The sequence below is a fragment of the Xenopus tropicalis genome, chromosome 1, assembly GCF_000004195.4.
Source record: "Xenopus tropicalis strain Nigerian chromosome 1, UCB_Xtro_10.0, whole genome shotgun sequence".
Classification (NCBI taxonomy): domain Eukaryota; kingdom Metazoa; phylum Chordata; class Amphibia; order Anura; family Pipidae; genus Xenopus; species Xenopus tropicalis.
In genome coordinates this window covers 152,453,953-152,465,976 of record NC_030677.2, presented here as the reverse complement: position 1 = coordinate 152,465,976, position 12,024 = coordinate 152,453,953, and the positions used below count along the sequence as shown (strand labels likewise).

At 43.5% G+C, this 12,024-nt stretch overlaps 1 protein-coding gene across 1 annotated transcript in view; it reads right to left on the bottom strand.

The window, feature by feature from the left end:
- bcr (BCR, RhoGEF and GTPase activating protein) overlaps window positions 1–3,685 on the bottom strand; it is a 31,297-nt gene extending 27,612 nt beyond the window's left edge. The window contains 1 exon segment of the mRNA NM_001130320.1: window positions 2,178–3,685. Within this exon segment, the coding sequence (NP_001123792.1) occupies window positions 2,178–3,141 (964 nt within the window). The 5' untranslated portion in view covers window positions 3,142–3,685.
- Between the last annotated feature and the right edge of the window lie 8,339 nt (window positions 3,686–12,024).

Here is a 12,024-nt window from a genome sequence, read left to right as displayed (position 1 = left end):
CACAGAGCCGCCACTATAAGACAGCATTAGTAGCTAGTAGAAAATAAAAAAGAAATGCCTACAATAAAAAGGCGGAATGGAGATGAAGAGAAGGTCTCTGACAGAGCCTTTCAGTTATATTGGGATTAGCAGGTGCCCGTGCAATGACTATTGTTCATAACCAGCAATACTAGCCACTTAATACAAAGTAGGGACAGATGGTCTGTACAAGATGGGCTAGATAACAGCTGCCCTCCTCCTTCTTTCCCCCAACACCATTTTCTGGATATGTCCTGGTGCTGCCTCACGGAAAAGAATAAGAGGAGCGGGGGAAGGGGGAGGAGGGTAAAGCTGTATAACTCACTCACAGACTAAACCAGCCTTTAATCTGCCTTCCAATGATAAGAATTACTGAAAAAATGAATGGCAACTTTACTGTGGACTGAGGACAAATAAATACCCTTCAATATTGATAGAATAGACTTGCTGTGTTTGCCTAGCAGACAGATTAGCAGCTCATGCCTTCTACTGAGCAACACAAGGGGTTAAAGGGAGTGGTTACAAGCATAACAAGAAGGAAAGGCTTCAGCTAATAGAGCAATATGAGTACTTGTATGAGGGGGCTTGAAACAACTAGGTCAGCAGTTTATGCATTGGGAAACATGAGAATGTATATATGGATTAACATTCTCCTGAAAAATGACACAGAAACCTCAGCTTCGGTGTAAGCGGTGAGAGAAAAAATCCTTCATAACTGGAATAAAGAGAATTAACTGGTAATAATTACAAAGAACAGGGAAAGGCTTTATATTAAAAAGTCAAATGCTACAGAGATTTTGGACATGGTTCAGTTTTGATTTTTGTGCTTTATTGTCCTGAGCTACCTCAGTCTGCTGAACTAAACATAGTGTTAATGGAAAGTAACCCAATCCATATGAAACACCCTATGTACAGCACAAAATTACTACACACTATGGGTGTAATGTTATTTTCAACCAGTGTAACTATGTGGTAAAATGTCCCTGATAATGAAACAAACCACCCTTACACACTTAAGATTCAGAGAGCCCCAAGAGTTACAGCTGCCACAAAAGCGCTAGTCATCTATGAGTCCAGCTGAACCATAGGCTACCTGATAACATGGCCTTTATAAAGAAAGGATTGCATGAGGAATGTGAACCCCATCTAATTACTTTTGAACACTCCACCCCACATCCCAATGGGGGTTCATCAAATACAGAATTCAAATTTGATTTTGATACTTTGGTCTTCATTGCAGATGGGTACTCCTACAGGCGTTAGCAGGGCCCTCCATTACTCTTCCTGTGGCTTGTTGCCTAAGCAGGACATCACATACAATGTACAACATAAGACAGGCCAAGGTGGCCCACATTTGACAAAAGGGACCTTAGGATACAAAATACCAAGTTTACTCTTAACTGATATGATTTGACCAAAAATACTGATCACTTGTTTCTTCATCAGTAAAATGCTACAGAACCCTTGGCAGTAATTTTGTGTACATTATGCCATGTACTTCATCTAAAGAAAGCAAAGGTTCTGGACCACAATTTATTATTAACACATATTTATAATGTGCCAACATGTTCCACAGTGCAGTACAATAAATAGGGGCGTATATCAAACATACAGACTGCAAACACAAATACTTAGTATAGCTTAATCTTTTCTGTATTCTTTCCTAATCTCATGGCCATCAAGTGATACCATGTGCAGGCCCACTGTGGAATGCTCTCAAATTGGCACCACAGATCCCAGAAGCTCTTGTAGGCCTAAATAAGACTACAACATAGGGTAATTGTCCTGCTGCTAATCAGCGGAGATCTTGAGCCAGAAATATTGTTGCATATGGGGCAATCTCCTGACATCATCTCATTGCCCAAATGTTTCTTTGGGTTGGTTTCTATGGAATGGATATGTTAATTTACTTATTTATCATAGCCCCTTTGAGTGGAGTATGTCAAGTAATTAAGTAGATTTAAGATGGTATAAAAGAAAGGTATAATTCATGTGTCACTTAAGTAACATGGCTATATATGACTGTAGAGTACAGTATGAAAGTAATGGGTTTAATGCCCCAGTGCCAAAAACAGCAGCTTGTACATTAGACCCAAGTTTTCAGTTCCCTGTTTTGTAATACCTACAAGGTTTAAAGTTCCTCCCCTGCGCATCCTCACCTCCATCTCCATGGCAACCTTGATCCCTTCCCACAGGTTCAGCGCAACTGGGCCATATCTGGCCACTCCTACGAACTCCCACAATCGCTGCCTCCGCGATCCTTAACTGGCACTGCCGAGCAGGAGCCTGAGGAGTGGGTGGACTGGCACTACCAGGGGAAGGAGGGGAACGGCTCCAGATGCCTCTGGGTGACACCCTACCAGAGGGGCCAGATGACAGTTCCTCTTCACTTGAAGTCAGATTCTCATTGGAGCTGCAGTCTGGAGTATACCCACCCCCTAGGTCCTCAAAACTCCGCGGAGAAAAGGAGCGGCGGGGCCAGGCCTCCCCCCAATTACCCCCAGTGCCGGGTAAGGCATTATCCCGCAGAAAGCGTGGGTTTAGCTCAGGTTCTTCATATTCTCCATCCCACCCACAGCTGCTGTCAGAGGAGCGGCCTCGAATTCCACGGTGCTCAGCAACCTGCGGCCCCCGAAGTCCGGGGCTACCTTCTGGGTGGGACGATGCCCTCCTTAGCCGGTCAGATCGTTGCTCAGGGTCTTCCCGTTCTGTTAGGCTTAAAAGGCGACGGGGCCCTCGATTTACATCCCCCGGGGACAAGTCAGGAGCACCAACCGGTGGTTCCCTTCGACCAGGACCCTTGATGCTGTTTTCGGGACTCCTTTCCTCTCTACCTGTGCTCTTGACCCTTTCCTCCCCAAAGGGATCCCGTTCTCCTGCCTGGTGCTGGCGATCCTCAAAGCCCCACCGCTGCCGGTCGTACCCACGCCTTTCCTTAGCTAGCAGGGTCTGCAAGTAGATCATGCGGAATCGCTCCCTGTTAAGTTCCCTCTCCAGCCGGCGGACAGAGGCTCTGCACCTCTCCAACTCCTGCTCCATGTCCCGTACTGTGCGCAACTCCATGCGCGGCGGCTCCGCGTCCGGGAACTGTGCCCGCCACGCCTCCGCGAAGCCCGCCAGCATCGTGTTGCTTGGCCCCAGGACCTAAGGGGGGCCTGAGAGGAGCGACAGCTCAGCATCGGGAGTCCAGCATGGTCCAGCTGAGCTACAAAAGCGCTCTATCTGTGCCTAGCCAAAGTCAATTGCGACTGCTCCTTAGGTTGGAGAGGAAGCAGTTTTCCCCGTAGGTTACTCTATTCCCAAGTAACACTAAGCTCTGGGCGCTCTCTTCCACAACATTTCCGGCTTAGTCATCCGTGAATGTGGCTTCTCTCTAATGCTTTCCAACGAGTAGGGTCATTGTGCCTGTGGCAGGCTGCCTTATTCACTGCTCTGCCCTATTCACTGCTCTGCCCTATTCACTGCTCTGCCCTATTCACTGCTCCCCTCTCTGCTCAATGTCCGACACTGCGATTAGAGCGAGTCTCCCTGGAACTGGATTGAAGGTTCCTGTCGGAACAGAGCCGCTTTCCTTAATGCGCTGCTGTGTATTGGGGGTCCCTCGGATTCAAGAGGCGTCTCTGTGCCCAAATCTGAGATACTAGCGGGAGTCTGTCTCTGCTTATTCTCGGCCTCTCTATTGTGTGTCATTCCGAGCCTGTGTGAGTGCTGGGGGTGGATGCGCCGCGGCTCCTCCCCCCGTGTCATACAGCTTGTGAGTTGCTTTAGGTACGTGGGTGCCACAACTAATGTCAGGCATGCCCAATGGGCAGAGATACAGTGGTGCCCGGCCTTCCAGATGTTGTTAAACTACAACTACCTGCATTCCGTCGGGGAATTTGGGAGATGTAGTTTGAGACCAGCGGAATCAACCGCAGGTTACATGTCATGGGTGCCACACTGCTGTGTACTCTATGTTTTTAATAATGGTTTTCTAACTTGGCACGTTACGTTGTTCTAGTTCGAGGTGCCAGTAATAGCACCCGCATATGCCAACTGTGGCTATTGTACATACTCATTTTCAAGGAGGGTCAGCAAATGTGTAGGAACTGAGCATGCTCAGTGTTGGTAGGCTGAGGGGACACTAACAGGAGTTGCTGAATGGGTGGTGCGCATGCTCAGTACTGGTAGGGTGACTTCATGCTGGCATTTATCCACTGGCGCTGGACATGCTCAATAATAGGGCATAGTGTATTTGCCAGCTATCTGTAATTTCTTGTCATTTCAAATTTTAACTCCTTTGTTTCTGCTATTTACGAAGTGAAGGTAGTGTAGATGGTTATTGCTACCTGTGTGCCATTGAAGTGTCTGATAAATATGACTGGCCTTATCTCTGTTTTGTGAGGTAACTTATTGCTAGCAAGTCTCCTTTGTATGTAGCTGGGCTGGTAAATACCAGGCAGGTGCCAAGTGCACACAGTGGGTGATGCTATTGTGTAACTGGCAGATGCGCATTCCCAGGATTTAATGCTACAAGGCAGACTAACACATGCTTAGTTATCATTAAATCATATTTTCCAGGAAATCTCCAGCAGTGCAGAAATGTAGAGTTTTTTCTGTGTTAGAGTCAAATAGTCATGGCAACAGCACTGTAGGTGTAATGCGCTGCCTTGCCTGCCGAGATATTAACTGAGGCTCAAATGGGCCTTATTCTGACCAATTATAGATTTAGACAGAGCAATGTATTTTCTGTATAGCCTTCTGTCTAAAGTAAAACAAGTACAGGTTTGGCAGGTGCTTAAAATAGGAATAGTTTTATGTATTTGGCAAACAATTATCAGCTGGACTGAGCAATCTTTTGTGCATGTGTCATAATGGTTTTGGCTGATTACACCCTGGTGCAATCACATCAAACATTAAAATCAGTTCTAACTAATGACCTAATTCAGTGCTTGTATTGGGTATTGGCCAACCCAGCACTGCACAGACACACATTCCTGTACCCATGGGCAGTTACATCTGTGCAATTGTGCCATCCACATGTGTGACTACACTGCATCAGTATTTGTGGATTGCACCTTCAGTCTGCACCTTGGCCTCTGTGTGTGGCAGCACAATCCGTGAAGGCAAGACATTCCTAGGCACTGAGGGGCACTGTTTTTATTTTGCACTGGTACTGAAAAAAATAATCTAAGGGGCTATTCACAGAGTTATAGTACTGTAAAATTTATATAAGCCTTAATCCGTATAGTGTGTGGAAGTTGGCAGTTAGGCAAACATGACAAGGACCTGCATTTCATATTTTCCTGTGTGAGGACAGAGCTGTGATTGACTACCTGCATCCTACTACGGTGAGCAGGGTCAGAGTGTCCCACCAGGAGAAATGAATGTGGGGGTTTAATGCAGGGACTGGGGTGGGGGGCCCTTGAGGTTGGGATTCATTGGGCCCCAGGTACCTCAGTCTGCCACGTTTGCTGAGAGGGCTATTAAGTCATGCCCATTGATAATTTGTAACTCATACTATATAGGATCTATGGTAAGTTGCAATATTATTATTCATATAGTGCCAACATTTTCCAGAATCTGGAATAATGATTACATTCACATTATTTTTGCTTTTATCAGAAGTTATAATTATAAGGTCATGATTCTTTTTAGACCACATTTAAATCAGCTGCCATATTATTATGAATATATTTCATTCCATTCATTTTGTTTATGTGTTTTTGTGCATATGAGCAAGTATAATTTATAAATTCAGGGTGTGTTTGTTGTAACGATTCTGTATGTCACCCTTTAAGGGTAATACTATCACCAATCACAGTGGGTTCATGGAACATTTCCAGGTAGGTGTTAGCTGAAACTCATTGAGGAATAAATGTTAATGGATAAAAGATCCATTGGTTGATGGTGATTATTTTAACATTTACACCTTAATAAGTTTCATCTAACACCCTCCTCAGAAAGTTCCATGGACTCATTGTTAATGGGTAATAGTGATTGTATTACCATTAAGGAATTCCCTACCCTTCAGCTAAACTGAAGAAGCCGCTTGGATGAATTGAGACATGTCCAAACGGGGATGTTTCTTGGCCTATGTATACATGCAGGCCAAGCATAAACCCTTCCGTTTGTTACTGCAGCGGTCTAGGTGCAGACATAAAGAGCGCATTTCATCACAAAAATGCATACTCATTGGTTTCGGGATCAGAATCCACTCCATGGGGCACATTTACTAATCCACGAATCCGAATGGGAAAAATTCGGATTGGAAACAAAAAATTTTCGACTTTTTTGTATTTTTTGCGATTTTTTCGTCGCCGTTACGACTTTTTCGCAAATTGCCGCAACTTTTTCGTAGCATTACGACTTGCGCGAATTGTCGCGACTTTTTCGTAGCTGTTACGATTTGCTCTTATATTGTCGCAACTTTTTCGTATTGAGCGCTCGTAAATGGCGGGCAAACCTTTCAGACTTGATTTTGGAAGCTTCCAATAGGACTCAATGGCACTCTGCAGCTCCAACCTGGCCCAAGGAAAGTCACGATACTGAAGCTTGAATGAATCCGAAACTTTCGTACTCGGCGCGACAGCTACGAAAAAGTCGCGACAATTCGCGCAAGTCGTAATGCTACGAAAATGTTGCGGCAATTTGCGAAAAAGTCGTAACGGCTACGAAAAAGTCGCGACAATTTACGAAAAAATCGCAAAATACCGATCATTACGAAAAAACCGCTTTCGGACGTTCGTGGATTAGTAAATGTGCCCCCATGTGTCTGCACCCAGGCCAATGCAGTGACTCTGGACGCAGACACAGGAGAAAGCAGATGCCTGTGGATTGTCAGATTTTCGGGCTGTGTTCATATGCAGGCTTAGAACAACCCTGTGTGGCATATTCTTTAGACTTATCACTACTGCTACTCTATATCAATGCTGTACATGTAGTGAGCTGGTTATTTTTTATATTGCATGTTCATTGGATTAAATTAAAATGATGATGTCATACATTGAAGTGTATGGAGCCTTTGAGCAGACTGGGGGGGGGGGTCATAAAAATCCTTTGGAGGGCCAGTGCTGCTCTATATCATGTCCTGTATCAATGGAGACCTTCAAAGACACACAGTTACATATACAGTGGTGTGAAAAACTATTTGCCCCCTTCCTGATTTCTTATTCTTTTGCATGTTTGTCACACTTAAATGTTTCTGCTCATCAAAAACCGTTAACTATTAGTCAAAGATAACATAATTGAACACAAAATGCAGTTTTTAAATGAAGGTTTACGTTATTAAGGCAGAAAAAAAACTCCAAATCTACATGGCCCTGTGTGAAAAAGTGATTGCCCCCCTTGTTAAAAAATAACTTAACTGTGGTTTATCAATTCAATGTTCAATTTCTGTAGTCACCCCCAGGCCTGATTACTGCCACACCTGTTTCAATCAAGAAATCACTTAAATAGGAGCTACCTGACACAGAGAAGTAGACCAAAAGCACCTCAAAAGCTAGACATCATGCCAAGATCCAAAGAAATTCAGGAACAAATGAGAACAAAAGTAATTGAGATCTATCAGTCTGGTAAAGGTTATAAAGCCATTTCTAAAGCTTTGGGACTCCAGCGAACCACAGTGAGAGCCATTATCCACAAATGGCAAAAACATGGAACAGTGGTGAACCTTCCCAGGAGTGGCCGGCCGACCAAAATTACCCCAAGAGCGCAGAGACAACTCATCCGAGAGGCCACAAAAGACCCCAGGACAACATCTAAAGAACTGCAGGCCTCACTTGCCTCAATTAAGGTCAGTGTTCACGACTCCACCATAAGAAAGAGACTGGGCAAAAACGGCCTGCATGGCAGATTTCCAAGGCGCAAACCACTTTTAAGCAAAAAGAACATTAAGGCTCGTCTCAATTTTGCTAAAAAAACATCTCAATGATTGCCAAGACTTTTGGGAAAATACCTTGTGGACTGATGAGACAAAAGTTGAACTTTTTGGAAGGTGCGTGTCCCGTTACATCTGGCGTAAAAGTAACACAGCATTTCAGAAAAAGAACATCATACCAACAGTAAAATATGGTGGTGGTAGTGTGATGGTCTGGGGTTGTTTTGCTGCTTCAGGACCTGGAAGGCTTGCTGTGATAGATGGAACCATGAATTCTACTGTCTACCAAAAAATCCTGAAGGAGAATGTCCGGCCATCTGTTCGTCAACTCAAGCTGAAGCGATCTTGGGTGCTGCAGCAGGACAATGACCCAAAACACACCAGCAAATCCACCTCTGAATGGCTGAAGAAAAACAAAATGAAGACTTTGGAGTGGCCTAGTCAAAGTCCTGACCTGAATCCTATTGAGATGTTGTGGCATGACCTTAAAAAGGCGGTTCATGCTAGAAAACCCTCAAATAAAGCTGAATTACAACAATTCTGCAAAGATGAGTGGGCCAAAATTCCTCCAGAGCGCTGTAAAAGACTCGTTGCAAGTTATCGCAAACGCTTGATTGCAGTTATTGCTGCTAAGGGTGGCCCAACCAGTTATTAGGTTCAGGGGGCAATTACTTTTTCACACAGGGCCATGTAGGTTTGGATTTTTTTTCTCCCTAAATAATAAAAACCCTCCTTTAAAAACTGCATTTTGTGTTTACTTGTGTTATCTTTGACTAATAGTTAAATGTGTTTGATGATCAGAAACATTTTGTGTGACAAACATGCAAAAGAATAAGAAATCAGGAAGGGGGCAAATAGTTTTTTACACCACTGTATATATGCCAAAAACCTTATCCCAAAAAGGATGTTAAAAATATAACACAAATGCACAAGCGCACACAATCGATTAGGCCCTGGTCACACAGAGCAGACATTTTCAGGCCACTCTTTGCTCCCAGGCCTGGATTTGTGGAAATGCCACAAAGGCCCGGGCCTAGGGCGGCACAAGTTTAGGGGCGGCATGCCGCCCCGCCGCAACAGAATTTTTAAATTTGGCTCCCATACGGAGCAGTCGGGACCTCTCCCCACTGCTCCGTATGGGAGTTTAAATGTACGATTGCGCATGCGCGATCAATGCACTCAGGGGGAGAGGGCGCCACGCGATTGCGCATGCGCACTCGTGGGGGGGGCGGCCTCGGGGCGCCGCAAAGTTAAATCCGGCCCTGTTTGCTCCATGTAGCAGTGCTTAGGTGGAAGCTGTGCCAGTCAGTGTCAGTTCCACAAAGCTGTGGAAAAGAGCAGCTCCACTTCTCTCCGCCTGCCTCCAAAACCAAGGCTGAAAGAAGCAGAGCCAATGCTTTGTGTGACCAGGGCCTTGAAAGTAACAGTAAGCCTGCCAAACATCAGCAAAACAGTAATACTGAATCATCAGATATTAGTAGAATTCTTTTGTTTCTACCTGCATATGTAACAATTCAGCTTTTAGGCAGATTTCCCAATGGCATAGGCCATTTCACCAGCAATTTGTATTGTTACTGGTGGAAAGGCATTAATTAATAGGTAACCTCATAATAAGGGTTCTGCCTCTTACGTCTTCCAGCCTATTGTCTGTGCCTAGTAAGGTCAGGAAGGGCTTAGCCATATGGAAGCCACATGGTATTCCTAACATCATCTCCTCTGCAAAAGCAATGATTCGAGCACTGGGTTAGACGGACTGCCTGGAGGCCTCTCTCTGTGACTAGGGCAATTAGACAGCAGGCAAAGAACCGAAGCCACAAACATTTCCTTTACCAGGCCCAGATGCATTCCTTATGTACATAAATGATTCACCCTACCACACACCAGCATATATAAATAATTTTGTGGTGAAGTCTCTCTAAGGCTAGAAGGCCACAGGTATTTTGTATATTTTTTTTATTGTTGTTATTGCAGTTGTAGTTAGATTGTATGCTGCATACTCTGTGGGCTAAGTATAAGCATGAAAAGCCAAAAAAAAAAAAAAAAAAAAACTATCAGGAAAAGGGTAACAGATAGGTAGTATGAGATAATACACTAAATCCTGATATTCTATCTGAAGTATACACATGCACAGCATATATCATCATAATTTATTCATATAGTGTCAGAAAGTTACTCAGCACTGGTGCAAATTGCATAAACAAAGCACATCAGGCTATAAATGAAAATACAACAACAAAGCTATAGTGTAGTACTGTAAAAATTAAATACGAATACACAAAATGTACTGAAAATATAAAGCATTGCGTGTCATAGTCACCGATGGATGCTTATGGAGATGGTGGATGCTACCGAGGCTTAGCCTACAGGGCCTCTAGTGGCACAGGCTAGAACAGCACCACTCAGCTAATATAAGATCCAAAGTTAAACTGGCCATACACATTAAAATTTTAGTCTTTTTCTGACAAAAATAATAAATCGGAGGAAGTTCTGTACATGAAATAGTTGCCAGACAACAATCGTATGAAAGTGACGTTCTGAAAAAGGGGAAGGTAGGTAGGTCTTACAAGGATATGGCCAGATTTTATCGTTATCTCAACAAAATTTTCTAACTTGTTAGATCGACTAAACGAACGTTCGCCATGGTATGAAAATTCTCGGGACCATAATTTGGAGTCCACATACAGTCTGAAAATCTTATATCAGTGCGTGCATGCCCTGCTTTAGGGTTGCCACATTTAGTTTGAGGAACTCCGGGCAGGAGACCTAGGTGCAGGGGTTGTCACAGAGACAGGTGATGTCAAATGTGAGGCTGTGACATTGATGAGACATGGTGATCAGATTGGCCAATGGGCACGTCAGTCAAGTAGAGTCCTGCCTGGATTTCCTAATTCGGTAAACATAAAGGCAGTTTTGACCTGGACAGCCCTTCGAAATTCAAGTTTTTAAAAATTATTTTCTTTTTTCCAGGTAATAATAAAACAGTTCCTTGTACTTGATCCTTAATAACCTAAAGGTAATCCTAATTGGAGACAAAACAATCCTATTGTTTATGTTTCAGTTATTTTTTTTTAGCAGACTTAAGGTATTGAAATCCAAATTATGAACTTACGAAAAATCCCCAGGTCACAAGCATACTGGATAACAGGTTCCATATCTGTACCAACAAGTTTTAGAGAACTAAATCTAGTTTAAACCACTAATAATGCATCTGTAGGCCTTATATTCTTTCTTTCTTGGTGATATGTAAGTAATATGTATTATTCTAAGCATTTTTTTGTTGCATTATTACACCAACTGGTTTATGTTTCTTTATATATTACAAAATAACAGAAAAAGAATAAATACATACATTTATTGTAAATTCTAATAATCAGAAGGCAAGACAATTTTTAAAATAGCACATGAACAGGGAGGCAAAATTTCCTCACGTGATATACTAAAAGCAAGCAGCTACTTATAGTCCCACTAAAATAACATAAAACCCAAAATCTCAGATATATGGTCTATACAGTATGGGTTGTATTAATTTTAACCCCACCCAGTTCTTAATTTTTATGCCAATAGAACACAGGAACAGGCCCAGACCAGCAATCTGTGGGTTCTGGGGCTGCTGTAAGATGCCACAGTCAATATTTATTGGGCTGGTGGGGAGGGGAAGCTGTTTGGGCCTCTGTGTACTTCTTGGAATGCCAGGGCCTATTTTGAATCCCAGTCCAGAACTGCACAGGAAACAATTTTGGGGCGCAAAATGCAGCACAACTTCATGGCCCTTGGTCTATTTGAAAAAGAGTATGTAGAAGACTAGCCAGCTATATATATATATATATATATATATATATTCTTAAAACCGTATTATTTAAAATTGTATGTGTATTGCACATACAGGGAGGGGTATGGGGGCCGAGGTGGGGGTCCCTCTGCAGGTGTGAAGGTTGCTCAGCCTCAGTGGGCCCTGCACACCCCAGTCCAACTCTGGGCACCTATGTACCTATGGCTAAGGGTGATAACACCTAAAACATGTAAGGGCTCTGGCACACAAGGGAGTTTAGTCTAATCTCCCTCGTGTGCCAGAGCCCTAAGGCTCCAGCCTGATGTTTTAGCTGAGCAAATAAAGCTCTACCTTTACTGGAAGATTGTACTGCTGTTCA